This window comes from Gekko japonicus, unplaced genomic scaffold (genome assembly GCF_001447785.1).
Source record: "Gekko japonicus isolate JY-2015 unplaced genomic scaffold, Gekko_japonicus_V1.1 scaffold1913, whole genome shotgun sequence".
NCBI lineage: Eukaryota > Metazoa > Chordata > Lepidosauria > Squamata > Gekkonidae > Gekko > Gekko japonicus.
In genome coordinates this window covers 88,366-109,270 of record NW_015161461.1, presented here as the reverse complement: position 1 = coordinate 109,270, position 20,905 = coordinate 88,366, and the positions used below count along the sequence as shown (strand labels likewise).

The 20,905-nt window shown below is 45.7% G+C and overlaps 1 protein-coding gene across 1 annotated transcript in view; it reads left to right on the top strand.

Annotated features, from left to right (window-relative positions):
- PHACTR1 (phosphatase and actin regulator 1) overlaps window positions 1-20,905 on the top strand; it is a 233,509-nt gene that overhangs the window by 144,870 nt on the left and 67,734 nt on the right. The window contains exons 4-6 of the mRNA XM_015429100.1: window positions 4,708-4,875; window positions 7,297-7,503; window positions 16,582-16,906. Coding sequence (XP_015284586.1) covers window positions 4,708-4,875; window positions 7,297-7,503; window positions 16,582-16,906 — 700 coding nt within the window. The remainder of the gene's footprint in view (window positions 1-4,707; window positions 4,876-7,296; window positions 7,504-16,581; window positions 16,907-20,905) is intronic.

Here is a 20,905-nt window from a genome sequence, read left to right as displayed (position 1 = left end):
CAGCTTAGTTAAGTATTGTTATTCCTTATTCCAAATGCCAAGTTACCTGCCCTACAGTTACTATTAATAAAGAGCATCCCCTGATTTCCCCCACATCCTCTAGATCTCAAAAAACAAGGAACTAGAAGACACAGGGACAATTGGGAGATGCTGCTGGTCAAAATGCGACCACACAGCAAGTAGTGGGAAATTGACAAATACAATCGGGGGAAAGGGAAGAGCGAGAGCGGCACAACTGCTTGTGAGAAATCAGCCTGGGTCTTTGTTATTTGCTCTATTACATCTCTGTCACTTGGAGATAAGTTGTAATCTCAGGAGATCTCCAGCCAGCACTTGGATGTTGGCAACCCTAGTAAAGAGTCAAATCAGCTAATCCTTGACAGTTGATGGCTGCTCAAGAACTGTGGCCCATCTGATCCCCAAAATAGGGGCAAGGTGACGGCACCAACGAATGATGTGTCCTAGAGTGAATGAGATTCCTTGTTGGCATACCCTCAGTCTTTAGTGTTAAATAGATGCTGTGTACTGATGTACCTTCCCCAGGAGGCATGGGCTGGGGTCCAGCAGGGCAGGTCACAGGCAAGGTTCCAGAAAGTAACCAAAGTCCAGTCTAAAGGTCAAGGAGTTCCAGGCAGCAGGTCCAAGTCCAAACCAAGGTCAGGGGTTCCAGAAAAGCTGGTTGTCAGGTCCAGTCCAAGGTTTCAGAGGTCAAGTAGCAGCAGGGTTGGTAGTAGCAAAGTATTCTTGTTGCATCCATAAACTGCTGCTTCTCCCAACTGAATTTATAGTCAAGTCTTAACAAGCTACATTCCCAGCCAGTTCCTTGGCAGTCATTCTGAAACTACTCATTCATCTCTTTAATTGACAGCTGATGACAGGCTATGAGTCTCACACTTCTTCTCCTTTCTTGCAACTTTAAGCATCTCTGACAGCGTCGGCACTGCAAGGGTGTGGGTGAGCTAGGTGGGATGGGAGTGGCTTCTGAAGATTTGTTTACTGCTTCAGAGCTGCAAGGTGTTGGCTCAGTTTCATCTGTAGACTCTGACTCCTGATCAGCCAGTAACCTGATCTCTTGTTGTTCTCCTTCTGGCTCAGAGCCAGCTGTAGTCGTCTATTTAGTTACTGGCCGAGGGCTAGCAGGTAGGTCTTTGTCTGAGAAATCTGAGCCATCACTCAGCACAGACTGACTTATGACATGCTGCAGAGTTGATCTGAGGTGATATGGTGCATTAGTTAATAACATGGGCAGTGAGTCAGCAAGGCCCAGATTCAAATGTCACACCGTTCAAGAACATGTGGGTTGGCTTTAGGTAAAGCATTCTCGCTCAACTGCCACCATTCTAACAATGGGGTGGCAGTACTGGTCTAACTTGCATCATGATGGTAAGGCTTGCTCAGATAATATATGTGAAAAACTCTGAGTACTAAGAACAAGCCATTCATAAATAATAAAGATTATTACATCATTCTGAGAGCAAGAAGCCAAGGAGGCTACCCCATGTGATGACAACAAAGATGTTTAACAGGTTGTTCTCAGACTTCCCGATGTCATTTTGAGAAAGGAAGTACCATTCTTTTAAATTATAATTTGTTCAGTCCAGAAGTTTCTGTAACGTAGATCATGTGGCCAGTACATATCAATACAATGTTGGGGCGGGGGGGCGGCATGGTTTTGTTTCAAATTAAGCCACACTCTATTTAGCCTGAGGCCAGATCCCCATCTTTAGGTATATAAAAGCAACATGAACTATTAGCTAATATTAAAACTGTTACAGTCAGTTATTAGTCATTACCCCCCCCCAAAAAAAGACAAAACATTAATGTGGGCTCACATCAAGTGTGACATACCTTCAAAAAATTCCCAGGTATTCTCACACTAGTTTGGTGTAGTGGTTAAGAGCGCAGACTCTAATCTGGGAGAGCTGGGTTTGATTCCCCACTCCTCCACGTGCAGCTGCTGGTATGACCTTGGGTCAGTCACAAGTTCTCTCAGAGCTCTTTTCTCAAGAGCAGTTCTTGAAAGAGCTCTCTCAGCCCCACCTACATCACAAGGTGTCTGTTGTAAGGAGGGGAAGGAGATAGTAAGCTGCTTTGAGACTCCGAGTGAAGGGCAGGGTATAAATCCAATCTCCTCCTCTTCTACTCTATGCACTTTCTCAGTGCAGCAGTGCAAGAAGCGTAGTCAGCATCAGCCAGTTTCTGTCTTCAGGCTTTCCATAGGGTAGAGCGTTTTGTGGAGCTGAGAGAGGCAGGCAGACTGGTGTTTTGGAAGGCATCTTTCGGGGGCTTCAACTGCTGGAGGAAGAGGAAGCAGTCTTTAAAAGTGCCTGCCTTAAGGTTGCTGGGTCCTCCCTGGCCACCAGTGGGAGATGGCGGGGGGTAGGATTGCCAGACCCAGGTTGGGAAACTCCTGAAGATTTGGGGATGGAGCCTGGGGAGGACCGGGACTTCAGTGGGGTTGCAATGCCATAGAGTCCAGCCTCCAAAGCATCTGTTTTCTCCAAGGGGTTCTCTGTAGTCAGGATATGAGCTGTCATTCCAGGGGATCCCCAGGTCCCACCTGGAGGCTGGCATCCGTAGCCTGCTTCTGCAGTGCCTGTCTCTTCCAGGCCCAGCTTCATGAACATCTCTGGCCTGGGGCAGCCTAGATGAAATTAAATCTAAGCTGTTTCCATCTAGGCTTGCCCTGAGACAAACTTCCCTTACTTCAACAGGTGAAGTCCCAAGTTCAGCAGAGCCCAGATAGCCTTGCCCAGACTGGTGTGAGCATGAAGCATCATTTGACTTATTCTTTTTTTTTTTTACCTGCAAGATTCTATTCCATCTTTGAATAGTATTCATCCACTGAAAAGATGTGGGTTGATTTCAGGACATCCTAAAAGGATAGGGGGTGGCTAAGCACACTATATATCGTTAAGTATAACAAATAAGCAGGAACCCACAAGCAACTTGTGAGGAGGGTCATTCCATCCCCCCCCCCTTCTCTAAACTTCCCCCTATTTCTCTCCCCTACCCTGAACTGGCAAACTACCCCCCTCTTTTGAACTCCCCCCGTCTGTGCCAATCTACTTCTCCCCTTCTCTGTCAGCCTAACCTTCTCTATTTCTCCCCCTTCTTTCTCCTCCTCCCTTAACTGTCTGCCTATCCCCCCCTTTTTGCCCTCAGCCCTTCTCCATCAATCCACCCATCCCTTTCTCTGTTGACCCACCCCCTCTCTATTTCTTTCTCGTCCTCCCTAACCCTAACCCTAACCCTAACCCTTAACCGTCAACCTAAACCCCTCTCTCTTTTGCCCTCCCCACTCCTCCATCAATCTCCCCCTACCTTTCTCTGTCAACATACCCCGTCCCTCTAATTCTCCCCCCTCTCCTACTCTGACAATCCCCCCTCTTTCTTCCCCACTCCCTTTCTTGTCAATATTCCCCCCATCTCTTTCTCTCCCCTCTCCTTACCTTACCAGCCGCGGCAGCTGCGGTGTCAAGATGTTGCCGCAGGCCCAGAACTGCTTTCCTATCACCGAACCAGGCACCGAACCAGCCACAGAGGCAATGGAGTCTGCGAGCTGCTTTGGGCCGCGAGGGCTTCCTGGTTGCCAGCGCCACTGCGTCCGGACCCAGAGAGCCTCCTGGATGCTAACATTGCCGTGGCTGGGCCCAAAGAGCCTCTCAAATGCCAGGGCCACTGCGGCAAGGCCCAGACAGAGGCTCCTGGATACCAGCACTGTCACGGCCGGGCCCAGAGAGGCTGTCCAATGCCAGTGCCGCCAACAGCTTCAAAGGGAAACGAGACTGCATTGTTTCCAATATATATTTTTAAGATGTCAGATTTTCCTACAAACCTGGGGGTGGACCCCCAGGTTTGCAGACAAATCTGTTTAGTGTCAGTATGGCCCCAATCCACAGAGTTAGATATCTGCAGGTTGAGGCCACACTTGAGAATTTGATGTATAGATAACAGTAATAATGATAATGATAATTCTTCCTCATTCCCATCATCTATCCATCCATCCTATTCCCCCTTCTTATATAATTCCCTTGTAACTATTTGCATTTAAATGTCTTCATTATTTTGAAGATGTATAAAACATCTAGAACATCATATGTTGGTGATGATATTATCTAAATTAAACTGCTCCCATAAAATCACATTTTAAAAGCCTGGGGTTTCTATCCCCAAAATAATAGAATAACTTTTTTAAAAAATACAGAGACATGGTTAGGGATATTGCAGTCGTTTAGAAATGTGAAATATTTTAAGCACTCTAACGATGGATTCTGTATCCTCCCAAATATTTCAGGTTTGCCCCGTTCTTTTATATACATAACTAGTTTTCTTGTGGCAAGCATACTTACATCTTCCAGCGAAAAGTGAATGTGTGGTAACACTCTGTTTGATTGCCCTGTGTCAAGACACTTGATACCATTTACAACTGTCATTCCGAACAAAAGAAGATTAGTTCTGTCAGATTCTGACTGAACAAAAGTGTAGGTGTTGCTTGTTGAAGCTCTGCCTCTGAGGTGTCTGCTTGCAGTTGCAATTATGGTATTGAGTGATAACAAGAAAGAGACAGAATGTGTGTGAAAGTGACCAAGAAAGGCAAAAAAAAAAAATCACTTTTTTCTAGATAGCCTCTTTGTGGAGAGTGCTTGATTTTAAAACCTTGTGATTATCTTCTTTACTTCATGTTACCATTTGTCTTCCTTCTAGATGGTGAGCTTCCCACACAAAATGAAGAAGGATCACTGGAAAATGGGCAAACCCTCAGTTCCAGCCAGGCTTCACTCCCGGCCCTGTCTGAACTGGAACCATGTTCCTCATCTGGGGATTCCTGTACATACGATATGCACTCAGCTCCAGAGATTATGGATGGAACAGGTAGCTTTTTGAGGTTCATTCTAAGACAGGACATGGTAGTATTTATTAGACAAAACAGAATAGAGACTAATTTTTGTGTAAGTGGATTATTTTAGCCCGCAGATTTTGCTGTCGTCATCTGTAAGAAATAGCCTGATTTTGTCCATGTCAGTAGCTGTGTTTGTACAGTATAGGAGGAGATCACTATTCCGGGGGGGGGGGGGGGGGGGGGGGGCTGGGATTGTTGGGTTTTATTTTTGTGTGAAACAGAATACACACAGATGAGGGTTGGTTTGAAACTCAGTAATTGTGTTTTCAGTTTGTTGATGTAATATAATTTATCAGGCATCTGGAAAAAAGGCTCTAGACAAACAGAAAGGTGGAACAATTCTTTGCAATATGCAGAGGGTTTAACAGGTTGGATAGTCATTGCTAGAATTATATGACTGAGGCCCGGAGAGGGGAGATGATTTTCTCAAAGTTTTACAGATTCCCTGAGCAAATATAAGACAGACATGAGGTATGAATGTTCCTGTTACAAGCACAGTTCCTTTCATTGCCAAGATAAAATGTCATTTAAAATAAATGAATGGTAAAAGGGCCAAAGAATAAAGCCATATAGAGAATTACAGTTCTGTCATAATCATGAGTAAATATTGAAAACTCCATAAAACTGGTAGAGAAACCAAAATGTTCTAAAAATCCAACTGCTTTATTCAGATTTTTTTTTTGACAGTGAAAAGTTCAGAAAAGGCAAGTGAAGTTTCCTGGCAGAGATTTTAACATTTTTTATTATTTTTGGTTTTGTTGTTAGTAGTAATAGTATTTATTTCATTTCTATACCACCCTTACCCAAAGCTCTATGGGCAGTTTACAACAAGTATAAAAACAACAAAATACAATAGATAAAACATCAAGAGTAAAAAAATAATTTAAAATACTTTAAAAACTGGACCCCCAAAAAAGACCTAACCCAGAGAGAGAAAAACAGTACCTGGCTAATCATATTGGGCCCCTCCCCAGACATCTGCTCAAGATGGCTAACAAAAAATAAAAATAAATAAACAATATACAATTAAAATGATACGTCTGCAAAACATTAAAAACAATTCAGAAAGCTAACCCCCACCAACAAATCCATCTCATATATTTTATATAACCTCCTTTCAATAAAACCAGCTGTATCAAATAGGGTTGCCAGGTCTGGGTTGGAAAATACCTGGAGAATTTGGGGGTGGAACCGGGAGAGGGCGGGGTTTGACGAGGGGAGGGGCCTCAGCATGCCATAGAGTCCAGTCCACCCTTCAAAGCAGCCATTTTCTCCAGGGGAGCTGATCTTTGTCAGCCATTTTCTCCAGGGGAGCTGATCTCTGTCAGCTGGAGATCAGTTGTAAAAGCGGGAGATCCCCAGGCCCCACCTGGAGGCTGGCAGTCCTAGTATCAAACAGTCTTTGGAATGTACAACCAGTCTATAAAAGCGTCAGCATCTTGAAGCTGCCTTATACTGGCCCATCAGAGTCAGTATTCTCTCCCCAGACTGGCAGCAGGTCTCCAGGGTCGCAGGCGGAGGACTTTCCCATCACCTGCTCCTGGCTTCTTTAACTGGAAATGCCTGGGACTGAACCTGGGACGTTCTGCATGCCAAGCAGATGCTCTGCCACTGAGCTACAACCCAGCCCCTTGTCCACACTCCAGCTGGCCTCCCCTGAAATGTGCAGCCAGAGTAGAGTGTTTGGTGGTATGTTCTAGGACACACTTTCAGGTCCAGCATGCCTGGTCAATGCCGCCTAGCATATGCTCCGGAATCCTCCGCAACCCACAGGGCCCAATGGCAGCTGTGCAGTGGTGGAACAGCAGGCAGATCCACATGGAAAACATTCCATCCATGCAAAAGGTTTGCAACTTCTACCCTGAGGAATCCTGTCAGAAACTGCCGGTTACACCCATGCTCGTGTGCAATGTTGTTAAGCCCTGGGCTACGGACAGATTAATATGAATGGACCCATAGGCATCCCATCCTCTAGATGGAATTACACACTGATCTGGAAAGTTATGGAGATAGTTCCGATGTTGCGATCTGGATTGGCTTCTTCAGTGAAATTATGCACGAGTGCCCCGAGAATTCGCCCCTGAATTCTTGACCGTGTCTTCAAATGGAGGCAATAAATACAACCTTGGTGTACAGACAAAGTTCTAGAGTTTACTGTGAAAACCCCAGAGTTTGTTATCAGCCCATGTGTGGAGAGCTTCTCTCTTTTTCTTCTTTGTTCTCACTCTTTCTTTGTATATTTATATATCAATGTCTGAATTAGCGCTGCTCTTAGTTATGTGTTTTTTAAAAACAAAACAAAACCCACATTGCTCTGTTGCTTCTCTCGTCTCTCTCTGCTCCCGCTTTGCTTGTTAACGTTGTTGCGTCTCTGATGTCATTGTGTCCTTCAGCGTCCAACGAGAGCCCCACGTCTAGTGAATCTGGAGTCCACCTATCTCAAGATCCTTCATCTAAACCTGTCTTGCTCCTCCCCCCTAAAAAATCCGCTGCTTTCTCTGGAGACCATGAGGACACCCCAGTGAAACAGCTCTCTCTCCTCAAACAGCCCCCCGCCCTGCCTCCCAAACCCATTACCAGGATTACCAACCACTTAGCTGGTAAGTAAGTGTTCCGGAATGGTTTTGTGCTACCTCCTTTCCGTAAGAACGCCCTCCTTCCTGTGCCCCTAATTGGAAGGAGCGTCTGTTTTCCATGAGGCTATAGGATGCTGTGTTTGTTTTTGCATCTCTGGTTAGCTCTGGCATGTCACTGATAGCATCGTTAAGAGAAATTCTCTTAATTCCCCTTGACCCAGTTTCTCCCTAAAATCCAGCAACCTGTTTCATTTCCTCTCTTTAGGAATTTGAAGTCTGCTTCTGATCAATTCCATTTTGATCACAGAGAAATTCAAGGAGAGGAAGAGCAGGAAGGAAGGCTCTGCAGGGTTTCACCCTGCAAATGCTCAGAGGCCAGGCAGTGTCTTCCCAAACCTTCCTGTTCTCCTGCTAGAGCACCGCCCTGTGGTGGGCAGTAGAAAACAACTGCAAGAGCTGAATTTACAGAAGGGGGGAACTGATCTCTCTTCAAAGAGAAGCGAAAGGGAAATCCCTCTTTTAAAAGGAATCAACAAGAGGAATCAGTGCCTATATCTAAAAGGGTGGATTTAAGAAAAAAAGAAATTCCCCTCTCCGTAACAATGCTAATCACTGATTTGCAAACACAATAGATGGTACTCAGATTGTATCACAATATAGGATAGATTGGCAGGCTCCTTGGCCCAGTCTACGCGGCAGAATTTTTGTTGCCTGTGTCAGGAGCAGGCAACCTTTCTGGCCCCAGTGCCCCCCAGAATGCAACCTCCATCTGTGGAACAAAGAAAATGGGAGGAAAGTGGAGATGAGGCTTGTCTGTGGCCAGACAAGCTTTGCGTAACCTGGCCCCTCCACCATCTCAGGGATCTGCCTTGGACTCCACTGGCATAGAAGCCATGCCTGTTGCCTTCTCCTGTACCAAAAATATGGAAGCTGTAATCAGGGCTATTTTGGGGCAAGAACGCACAGGAACGGAGTTCTGCCTGGCTCCCGGGTTGGCCACGCCCAGCAGGGACTCATTAGCATAATAGGCCACACCCAACAGCAGAAACTCATTAGGATTGGCTACATTAGGGGTGTGTAGCCTAACATGCAAAGGATTCCTGCTACAAAAAAAGCCCTGGTTTTGACAACAAAGTAAATAGAATAAGAAGCAAAAGGTGGGTGTGGCTGGATGACCACACTTCTGGTAACGTGGGGGTGTGGCCTAATATGCTAATAAGCTGCTATCTCGGGGTGTGGCCTAATATGCTAATGAGTTTCTGTTGTTGGGTGTGGCCTATTATGTTAATGAGTTCCTGCTGGGCTTTTTCTACAAAAAAAGCCCTGGCTGTAATGATGTACAAAACGCTTATAATCTCACAATAATGATACAAAAATGGGCAGTCAAATTGAAGTTATTAATTCCCAACAATTATCAGAAAGATGAACAAAATTCTCCGGAGTTTTGACATTCGTTTCATAAAGAACTTCCTCCAAACATCTTGCTGTTTGGAAGACGTTCTTCACAAAACGAATGTCAAAACTCCGGAGAAGTTCGTCCATCTTTCTGATAATTGTTGGGAATTAATAACTTCAATTTGACTGTCCATTTTTGCATCATTATTGTGAGATTATAAGCGTTTTGTACATCATTACAGCTTCCATATTTTTTGGTTCTCTTCACTAGCTGAAATCCCTCAGTTTTGTTGGCCTTCTCCTGTACTGCAGGCCGTAGTAGCTCAGGCCAAGATCTGGCCCAGAGTACTGAGCTGGGGATTTTTTTTTACCCTAGCCCAAGCCTATATACTAGTTTTCAGTGCTGTGCCTTGTCTCAAAGTATGCTGGGAACTGTGTTAAGATTCTCTGAAAGATTCCTGGCCCTCGTGGCCTCATGGAGCTACAGTTCTCAATATTGTGTAAAGAGGGGAAATGTCTACTGAACCCAGTTTAAATCCCCTTACCTCGCTCTGATCCACTTGAGCCATTCCTAATTATTTGTGCTTGTTTCAGCTACAGCCATTGCTCCTGTACTTGTAGCTTTCTGTTTGGGAGTTGGTTTTTTCCAGGAAAGGGGGGGGGAACCTCATCACTGCTGTCCTTACTCTTCATTTTTCTCCTCCAGCATTCATTCAATCTGTGGCTCGACTTGTCCCATTGTAGAGATATTTTTGGTCCTCATTCTTTCATGGATTTTTGCTCCACGGTTCTTCTGTATTAGGTTGTCCACTCTGCAGTTATTTGGTCTTTTGTTCCAGCATTGATGAAGGATGCTGTAGGTCAGGGATTGGCCAAACTGCAGCTCGGGAGCCGCATGTAGCTCTTCCACACAGTCAAATTTAATGTTCATAAAAAGCAAATCTGCATATTTTCCAATAAAAACGTGTGTGCAATATTTGTTCAAACATCTGACATTTATTCTTATGTGGCTGTTACGTTAAGCAAGTTTGGCCACCCCTGCTATAGGTCCGAGAACAAACTCACCCCAAACCAATAGGGTACAGCATTAGTACCTGATTCAGAGAGTTTCAGCCCTGTTCGTGAGGTATATTATCCCCTCCCCAAACCCCACCCTCCTCAGGCTACATCCCCCCCCCAAAAAAAAAATCCAGGTATTTCCCAACCCAGAACTGGCAACCCTGGTAAAATAGACATGTTTACAAAAGTTTACAAAAGTTTCTCATCTGAACTTAACACAGACCTAGGCCATGTAGCAAAATGCAGGCTACAAAGAAAGGGGACATTGGCAGAACAGAAAGATACACGTTTGTCTTCAAACCACCACCACCCCAGTGCTAGCCAAATTTCCTAAAGTAACATCTTTCCCTACCCTTAACCAATGCTCCCCTCTAAGCTGTGGAGTCTAGTGAGAAAAAATTCTACTTTGCGAGCTCCTGGCATTAAAATTGTGAGCGAGCGATTTGGCCGCTGCATAAATCACTTTGCTCTGGAGCCATCCTTCCTGAGCAAAGACAAAAATGTGTGAGCCAGAGGCTAAAAAACTGTGAGCTAGCTCACACTAACTCAGCTTAGAGGGAACTCTGCTACCCTGTGACAGGAATGATGCTGGTAAATAAGTGAAATAACTGGGCTAGAACTGCCGGTGTGAAAAATTTGTTTTCCTTCTTTCATATTATACCACTGTTTTCTCTGCTGGGATTCCAGACATGCCAATCCAGTTATAGAACCCTCAGTTATAGAACCCTCAATCCAGTTATAGAACCCTCAGAGAGAACAGTGGTTAGGGAAAAGGAGCTTCAAGGGGGAAATGGCAGGTAGGAACGGATTGAGCACAGGGACGGGCACGAACCAACTGACGAACCAAAGCACATTGCGAATTTTGGGCTGTTCAGGGTTCGCGAAACCAGAGTTCGTGAACTGAAGAACCGGGACAAACTACCACAAATTTTGGTGCAATTCACGGAGGCTTGTGATGGTTCATGAAGAGAGAAACAACTGAGCCGCTGGGAGCTCCCCGCCGCTCAGCAAAAAGTAGTGGGGAGCAGGTAGAAGAGCTTAAATGGAATGCCTGCACAGGGGTACTTCACCCCCTCCTTTCTGCTGGCTCTGGCTCACCGCAGCCGGGAAAAAGGGAGAAGGGAAGCCTCTTCCCTGGCGATCCCCCCCTTTTCCTGGCTGTCACCACCACCAGTGTAAAGGGGGCAGGGAAGCCCCTTCTCGGGTGATCCCCCCTTTCTTCTGGCTGCAGAGAACCACAGCCAGGGGGAAGGAATGTCCCTTCCCTGGAGATTCCCCTCCCCCATTGTGCCACATCCCAATCTTGCTGGACTGGTTCAGTCCATGTGAGGCCAGTTCATTTCTGACCCTGAACCAAACCACCTTTTTTCACGCCATACCCATCCCTAATTCGGTCCATGCCCACCCCTAATTGAGCATCCCCTCTATCCAGCCCTGTCACTTCTCTGTCACAAATGAAGCTTTGCAGGAAGGAGGAAGCCAGTAGGCCAGCAGTCTCTGGTGTGGCACCGAAAGGTACTATTGCTCATGACGATTAGTTTTCTGGTGGCTACTTCTTAAGAATAAAATTCAAAGGATCTTGAATAGAATAGGAGGGGGAAAAAACATGGCGCTCTAGATCATTCCTTACCAAGCTAGCAAAGGACGGGGTTCATCCTGTGCCATTGGGTCACCGCCTCACACACTCACCTTGGCCCTAAGTACTGGCTTGGATGCCTCTCTCTATGGCAGCAAAGAAGGAGCAGACCTACTCTTTGTCTGGAAACAGAAACCAAACGATCTCTCTTCCCTGGAGCAAAGAACCACTCCCAACTTTCCTACATCTACTCAGTGCAGGAGGAGCTTCAAGGAAGCCCATTCAAACACCCAGCTCGGAGTCTCACAATGTCGTGATTGGCCCTATTCATGGCAGCCATTTTGTGGCAGTGCCCACTATCCTATCTCAAAGTTCAAAAAGTGCCTATAGGACCAACAAGTTCGGAGACCCAAAGTTAGGCTAATATTACACATGGTTCCATCGTAACCTCTAGTTTGTCCCCAGTGAGATTAAAAAGACATATTTCCAAGAAGACATGCATAGAATTGGAATGGAGGGGCCAAGAGACATATTTCTAAGATATTTTATATTGTCCTCGGGGGGGGGGGGGCGTTAATTCAATTTTGCATAGTCTCTGGAAATGAGCAGTTGGTTCTAATGAATCATCCTTCCAAGGCTGGAGGTAAATTAACCTTATTCCATTACTAATTTCTCCAGAGGCTTTCTCAGGCCCTGTTTGAAGGAATTCATATAATGAGAATTCTCACAATCAGAATGAAGGAGTTCGAGTTTCCCACATAGTTTCAGCATCTGGTTTGGGTTTCTTTTCGCTGAGTTATTTTTGTGAAGAGCCAAATGAAGACACTCTGGGCGTGACTAATGGAGAGTGAAGGTGGATAATAATTTGCTTTGCGGAGACAGCAGTAAGAGGAACGTGTTCACAGAAAGTGTCTCCGCTTGGAATTCTTCTTCTGAGATTGCTTCTAATTCTTAAACGTGTGTGTGTGTACGTGTGTTTTTTAAATAGGTTCCAGTGCAAAAATAGACTTTACTACTGGATATCTCAGCCCATGGCAAGATCAGTGTCAAAGTGAGTTTTGTGCAGAATGCGTTCAGCTTTAGGAATGTTGATATTTTGTCAGCCTTGTGGGGACTCGGATGACATGTGAGACTCATCCAGAGTCCCAGTCTAAGTAGAATTAAAGGCCGGTTTACATGAGCAAGTTCAATGTATGGTGAATTAAAAAAAAATCAATCCGTTGAATATGTGCAAGGCGACATGATCGGAGAGCTTTGCAGTGCATCTCAATTTCTGGTGCACCATGACCATGCAACACCTCTTGTCATTCAGGTGAATTGTGTGGTGACCACTGCCAGTCTTGGCCAGGTTGTACAGAGGCTGTGCTGGGCTCAGCTGATTTGTATGGCATCAAATTATCTGGTAGCCATTCTCACACCTTGGTGAGTTGCATGGAAGTAAGTTGCAAGTGGTTGCTGCTAGGCCTAGCTAGAGTTGCCAGGTCCCTACCTTTTGGTGGGGGGGGGGCTCCTGACTCTTCTCAGGGATCTTCAGGCTTGCACACATAGTGTGTGCACCACAATGACATCATCTGGAAGTGATGTCATCGTACTAGGTACATTGTGGGGGGTGCTCTAGCGTTTGGCCAAAATCTGTGGTCACCACAGAGTTTTTTTGCCGAATGCTAGAGTGTCCCCTCCACTATGGTCCTGGCACAATGATGTCACCTCCAGGTGACGTCATTGCACTGGGCATGTTGGGTGCTGTGGTGCTCTTTGGAGGCGAGGCTTCCCCACTGGCCAGCTGGCCAGAAGGTGGAACAGGGGGCCCAGAATCAGGGGGAAACCCACCCTCATCAGGGGGATGGCAACCCTAGGCCTAGCCCTAATAAGTCCTTCCTGCAGAGGAGGGGGGAAGGGTGCAGGATTGACTGATGGCCCTGAAAAGGGCACTCCCCATGCCTTTTAGTGACAGAAGCCAAGGTTTGAAGGCTGGCTATATTGTTGTGGACGCCTAGGAACCGCCACAGTGACCACTGAGATATCTCCTATCTTAAAGGTTATCTGTTATTTTTGGGTTGTTTTACCTCACTTTTTAAACATTTTAGATTTTTCTGCAAATCCGAGGCTTTTCTTGGATTTGTAAAAAAAGATCTGCCTTGTCTGTTCATGGCTCGAATCTCTGGATTTAAGTATCCACAGATGGGGCCATGTTAAGAATTAGATGTACTGATAACATGTCGATACTGCAAATCTTGTAGTGCTTTTGTTGTTTAATGTTTTTTTAATGTAGGATATAGCTAAAACATGTTCAGCTGGTGTGGATATGTCTGCATAAGAAATACAAAAAGCACAGCATTTGCTTCTGTCATTTAAAAACACATGCCAGATCCATTTAGCATCTAGTAGACGACAGAAGCAAAGATGGCAGTGGTGAAGTCTGCAAGTTAAATTTGCCTGTCACCAAATAAATTTGTCCATTACAGAAATGAGTGGAAAGCAGCATACATTTCCAGAGTTTGTCTCCTTGTACAGTGGGTTGGATCCTATGGATATGTACCATAAGGAGAGGTGCTTTCTTCCAGTAGAAGGCTTCTTGCACTAATGGAGACTGATTCGAACAGATCTGTGAGACCCAACTCTTTGCTTTGAATCCATCGAGTGGCTCTTGAGAAGCTGCATTTTCAGTGATTCGCACATGACTGATCTGTGAAAATTTCCCCAAGAACACTTGATGATCTATAACAAATCCAAGTCTTCTAGGGTCATGCCATGGATAACATGTTCCAGTTAACAAATGGTCACACAGAGGGAAGAAATATAAGGGTCATCCCAAAGAGCCAGACCCTGGTTGCTTATTAGATCAACACTCAGTCTTCGTTTCAGAGCCTCGAGCAAATCCTCTTTGTGCTCTCTTTCCATTTTTCGTCCTTCGGTTGCTATTGCCTGTTTTGATTTTTCCATGGAACGTTGCTTTCCTAAGCAGCTCGCTCCATCTTACTTGGGTGTGCCAATACAGGGAATTGTTTTTTGTACATATGTACATCCAGCTATGGAGCTGTGGTGGCTCAAGTGGTTAAGACGCTGAACTGCAGGCTGTGGAAGGTCAGTAGTTCAGCAGTTCAAGACCCGAGTTGCCACATGACGGAGTGAGCTCCCGTCTCTAGTTCCAGCTCCTGCCAACCTAGCAGTTCGAAAGCAAGAAATTGCAAGTAGATAAATAGGTACCATTTTGGTGGGAAGATCACAGCGTTCCATGCACCTTGGTGTTTAGTCATGCCAGCCACATGACCACGGAAACGTCTTCGGACAGCGCTGGCTCTTCTGCTTTGAAACGGAGATGAGCACCGCAACCCTAGAGTCAGACTCGACTGGCTTTCGAGCAAGGGAGACCTTTACCTTTACATCCAGCTATACTAACACAGTGGCACAGCCTCAGGCAGCACTGCTTAAGTAGCTCCTTCCTTCACCTCTACCTTTCAACCACCCTTTGTGCTTCTGTTTCCCAGTCACTTCCCCATGGAAGTCTCCTACAGAGAAGTAACCCAGAGCACTCCTCTACCAAACAAAAGTTTTTTCTACCTCTGGAAGGAAAAATAATACCAGTTTGCTATCTCGAGAGCTGGTCTGTTGCACTGTATTGCGTCTCTGTCATGAAGAACCAACGGCTGAATTCTCATGGCTGTGAAACTCTCTCCTGTCTGTAGAAAAGTGTCCTGGATCAGCATTGCTCTCAGTAAAAATGGACCTCCCATGCTTTTTTTTACCAGTTTTCTTGGCTGTTATCTGTCCGCATTTTCTCTTAAAGAGCTCAGGGCAGCCAGCATTCATGGTGTTGCCCTCTTGTATCCTGAGACAATGACTCTGGGAAACAGCATAGGGCTGAAAGATAGGGAAAGCCTGTGGCCACCCTGTATGCTTCATGACTGAGCAGAGATTAGAAGCCAAATCTCTCCAGTGCCACCCAAAGGCTTTGTCTCCTGTATCACATGGGATCTTTAAACCCTGCTTATTTGACTAACTCACAGAGATACTGACAGGATTCTCAGGCTGCTCAAAACCTGGCTTGGAGAAGAGAAGGAAGATGATAGGAAACCTAGACTGCCATTTTTAAGCGTCGTTTTTAGCACAGCCTCTCAAAGTAGAAGAGTCTAACGCAGCTGTTATGTTGTTAATGTGTACGTTTCAGATACTGGTGTTTGCAGTATCTGAATTGGAACCAGTGTTCCCTCTAAGCTGAGTTAGGGTGAGCTGGCTCACAGTTTTTTAGCCTCCAGCTCACACATTTTTGTCTTAGCTCAGAAAGGATGGCTCCAGAGCAGTATTCCCTCTAAGCTGAGTTGGTGTGAGCTAGCACTAGGCATCCCAACTGCGCACTAGCTTGTCTTCACAGGATCCCTGCCGCGGGGATGATGACACATGTTGCACCGCCGTCTCCAGGATGTGACACTACACATCGCTCTGGCAACGGGACTCCAAACAGCCCCGTTGCCAGAGCGACGCGTAGCGTCACAACCTGGCAATGGCGGTGCAACGCATGTTGCTGTCTCCGCGGCAGGGATCCTGTGAAGACCTACGATCCCCCGCCGTGACTTGGCTTGCCTAGCTAGCGCACAGTTTTTTAGTCTCTGGCTCACACATTTTTGTCTTAACTCAGGAAGGATGGCTCCAAGAGCAAACTAATTTATGCAGCAGCCAAATTGCTTGCTCACAACTCTAATGCCAGTAGCTCACAAAGTAGAACTTTTGCTCACAGGACTCCACAGCTTAGAGGGAGCCCTGATTGGAACTGGCTCCTCCTGGCGTCTAGTGTGATCCTTACCCGAACCGGTGATCACGTTCCTTCTTCAGGCACAGCTGTGATACATGCAAGAATACTGCAGCCATGTGGACAGGTCTGATGGCATGGGTCTCCCCCCATTCGCCTGGTCCCATCGATCAGCCTCGTCCACATTATTGCAGTGCTCTCCCTCCCACTGCAGGGTATGAGAACATCCCATGAGGAGGAGGCCACCGGGGGGCTTGTATTGTCTGTGTGTATGTTTCCGTTGCTAAGGGCTTATGTCTGAATTTCTCAAACTTCTGTGTTTTAGATGCTGGCGCTCCCGTGAAACTGCCTTGTATGCCCGTCAAACTGTCGCCTCCGCTACCTCCAAAGAAAGTCATGATCTGCATGCCTTTAGTGGGGCCAGACCACTCCCTCGCCTCTTACTCCTCTCAGAAGGGTCCCCAGCAACCCATGGCTCCACATCACCACACGGTCCTGCCATCACAGCTAGCGGCGCACCAGCATCAGTACTGCAGCCACAGCCCACACTTGCCTTCCGGATCCAACACGTTACCTATTCACCCCCAAGGCTGCCGGATGATCGAGGAGCTGAATAAGACGCTGGCCATGACTATGCAGAGGCTAGAAAGGTATTGGAGCATTTTGTGTTGCTTTTTTTTTCCCCCTGTTCCAGCAGGGCTGGATACTCTGAGAGAACTCCTAGTGTGCTTCAGGGGAAATATGAAGAGAGAGAAAAGATTCAAGTCCTTTCCCAGCCTGATGACTCCAGCCCCAGAGGAGGGTGCTGGATGCGTCTCTGCATGAGTCCCTGCTCTGGCCTTTCCTCCTCCCGATCAGCGTTTGCTGGGGGAAATTAATTCTGCCATGCGATGCTTAGGTTACAAGGAGCAGTGCAGCCCTAAGCTACACAATAAGCTACACAAGGTTAGATTCTTCGAAGGATAAGTGGTACTACTACTACTAAGTGGTATGCTATTACTATTAAGCACTATAAAAGTAGCCCTTCTCAGGTCTAAGAGTGACGCATGACTCCCATTTTAATTAATTAAAAAATGAACCTCGGCTACCAGCAGTTTGGGGAATACTGTTCTACCTTTTCATGGACTATAGCTTATAATGGCCGATGATGCGGTTCTTATTATTTTCATCTCATTTGCCTGAATAAATATTCAGTGAAATCTTCTTTTGAAAAAGGCAAAGCTGTGAACACTGTAGACTGTACAAATAAGACAATGCCCTCCATTTCTAAGATAATCACTTTGGATATATGATAAGCATATCATAATTTTGGTACCGATTTCTTCCTCTCAAGACTATTTTGACTTTAATCCATTTACCTCTATATGGCAGCTTAAGTGGAATTGTTCCAGCTTCATATAAGCAGTACGTCATTTCACTTCACAGTTTCGCTTATTTTTAATGGGCTAGGCATAATGACTAGGAAGATGGTAGTGTAGCTATTACTGTGTTCATTTTATTTTCCTGTATGTATTTATTGTTGCTGCTGGAGATGATGATGATAATGGTAGAAATGGTAGCGTCTGAGTACAGTTGGATCAGATTTGGGAAATCTTTAATCTAATGAGTTCCTACAACATTTTGAAAAGAAGCACCATTTCAAAAGCTCTCGATCAGACAGAGATGCATTACAGATATCAAAAAGAGGTTCTTTGGTATTTAGACTACTCCCTTTTCCCCCCACACGTGTGCCACAGTCGCATGAAGGCTTCTCAAAAGAGTGAATTCTGGTGACCGTGCTGTCATTGTGGAAAATAGGGTGTTTGGTAGTTGGTTTTTTGAATGGCACACTAGAAACATAACTAGCTGGCAAGCGTACATTAGGCGAACGTTACTGCTTTATCCTCAATGTGTGACGTTTTCCTCTTGGGTGGCAACTTGGGTTTAAGACAAGCCAACAAGGGAAGGCAGGCTCATCTTATTTTCCGTCCCTCTGAGGGAAATTAGAATTGGTGATTTGTCCAAGGACACACAGTAAGCTTAGTGGCCAGATGGGGATGTGAACCAAGATTTTCTGAGGTCTCTGTATCCTTCATGTCATGCTAACCCTTCGCCATAGGCACAATGGTTTTGTGAATCAGCCAGTGAGGTGAGATTTTGCAGTGGGGACTAACTTGGGAATGTTCAGTCTGGAGAAGAGGAGGTTGAGGGGGGACATGATGGCTCTCTTTAAGTCTTTGAAGGGCTGTCCCTTAGAGGAAGGCAGGGAACTGTTCCTGTTGGCAGCAGAGGATAGGACTCATAATAATGGGTTTAGATGAAGGACGGGAAGGTACCAGCTGAATATTAGGGAAAACTTTTTGACAGTATGTTATGTCCTCTGACCACCACTAGGCGCCAGCGGTATTTGACGAGAGCTTGGCTCCAAAAGAACGATGGGGACTAGGATCCTGAGACTCCTAGTCAGCACCTATAGGAACTGTGGCGGGAAGTTCAAACCCGCCCATGGCACCTGTGGGTGGCAACCGGGGACTGTATATAGTTGGTCGTTCGACCGTTTGTTTGTCGTTGTGTTGTGTGCCAGTAAAGTATGAGCTGCTAATCACACAGCGTCTGTCTTCACTACGCATCGAACCCAGTACACAACACAGTAAGAGTTGTGCCACAGTGGAATCAGCTGCCTAGGGAGGTGGTGAGTTCCCCCTCACTGGCAGTCTTTAAGCAGCGGCTAGACAAACCCTTGTCAGGGATACTATAGGCTGATCCTGCATTGAGCAGGGTGTTGGACTAGATGGCCTGTATGGCCCCTTCCAACTCTGCGATTCTATGATTCTAAGTAAGCTCCTAGATAAGTGTGCTTAGTATTGCAGCCCTAATTGCTATGCCCTCAAGATGTAGGTACAAAAAGAAGATGGAGTTTTTATTGATGTAGAAAATTAGACAGTCTTGGGTGTATTGCACAGCCTATGTTTTTCATTCTCTTTTATCAGGATTGTTTTCTGTATACTTTTTCATATGCATCCTCAGCACCATAAATCATGCTAGACCACGCACGCTTCTGGGCCCCCCACATTCAGGACTCTGGAGAGCTCCGTGCTTGTTACCTTCCCTCGGCCACTTCCCATGGTAGAAGGCTTGGTGGGTCTTTGGTCTAATACAGAAAAGCATAAGAAGTACCTCAGAGGGTCCAGATAAGGTTCTGTCTAGTTGGGTACCTTGTTTCCAGAAGTGAGTGACCAGTCAGATGTTCCTGGAAAGCATACCAGGGGGGTTGTTCTTGTGTTAACGTTGCCTCATGGACTAGCTTGACTCAGGTTTGACCAGGCATATGTAGCCGCATCAGCTGCTTATACATTATTTTAAAATGTCTTTTATTCCCTTACCTGAAAGTCAGTTTAAGCCAAGACAGCAATTTACTATAAGCAGCTATCCCTTTGCTCCGCTGTCAGTTACTTGCATGCATATGGGCCTGTGTTAATCGCACAGTCTGGTCCATTGCACAGGAAACACGCACTTTATTGTATGCACAGCAATATTTCTCACCCTGTGACTTCATAGTGGCATCTGTTCTCTCACAGCTAGAGATGCTCCCATTTCTAAGCTACTGTCAAGTCTACTGTTGTTGGGACGTGCCACTGAGTTTAATGAGCAGGGAACAGGTGATGTGGCTTGCTTCTGTTTTCAGAACCTAACAAAGGTTAGTAAAATCTGAAAAAGAGGGCCAATATTAAAAACTAAATGTAGAAAATATATAGAAAAAGATACATGTGTTTATTAATTTTTCTTGAGAACACTGTGGCAACACAAAGAAGGCAATTCTTGCAGCAAAAGTCTATACCAGTGGTGGCGAACCTATGGCACGGGTGCCAGAAGTGGCTGGTCCATGGGGTCGCGAAGAGTCGGACTCGACTGTGCGACTGAACAACAACAACAATTGAATTTATATTTTGTATCCATTCTGATTGTGTCTACATGAGTGCATTATATTTATATAGCCATCTTGCCACTCAATTGCTTTACCTCTGAGGAAGGCCTACGCAGGCCGAAATGCGTCAGGTCAGGTTTTTAAAGCCGTGTGAATTGCCATGTTATTTATATATTTGATGTGAACGGGCCCTTATATATGTTTTAAAATTTGTAATTGATAAACACGTGTATCTTTTTCTATATATTTCCTACATTTAGTTTTTAATATTGGCCCTCTTTTTCACATTTTACTAACCTTTGTTAGGTTCTGAATTTTAGTGTTAAGGTCCAGTTTCTTGCCCTTTCTGTCCCTGCTTGCTTTTGTTTTCAACCAGCTCTTAGCCCATAGTTGAAGAAAGCTAATGAAGATCTGGCAGTGAAATCCTGTGGGTTGATCTCAGTGTGCTGAGACTGGAGTTATGCTGCATAAGTGTGTTGTCTAAAGTCTCCCATCGCATCAGAATAGGGTTGCCAGCCTCCAGGGGGTGGCTGGAGATCTCCTGCTACTACAGCTGACCTCCAGGCAACAGAGATCAGTTCACCTGGAGGAAAGGGGCACTTCAGAAGGCGGAACTCTATGCCATTATCCCTCACTGGAGTCCTTCCCCTCCACAAACAGAAGTGGCTCTTAGCCACAAGGTATAGACGGGAACTCCCCGGCTGGGGCAAGGGATGCTCTGTATTCTTGGTGCTTGGGGGGGGGG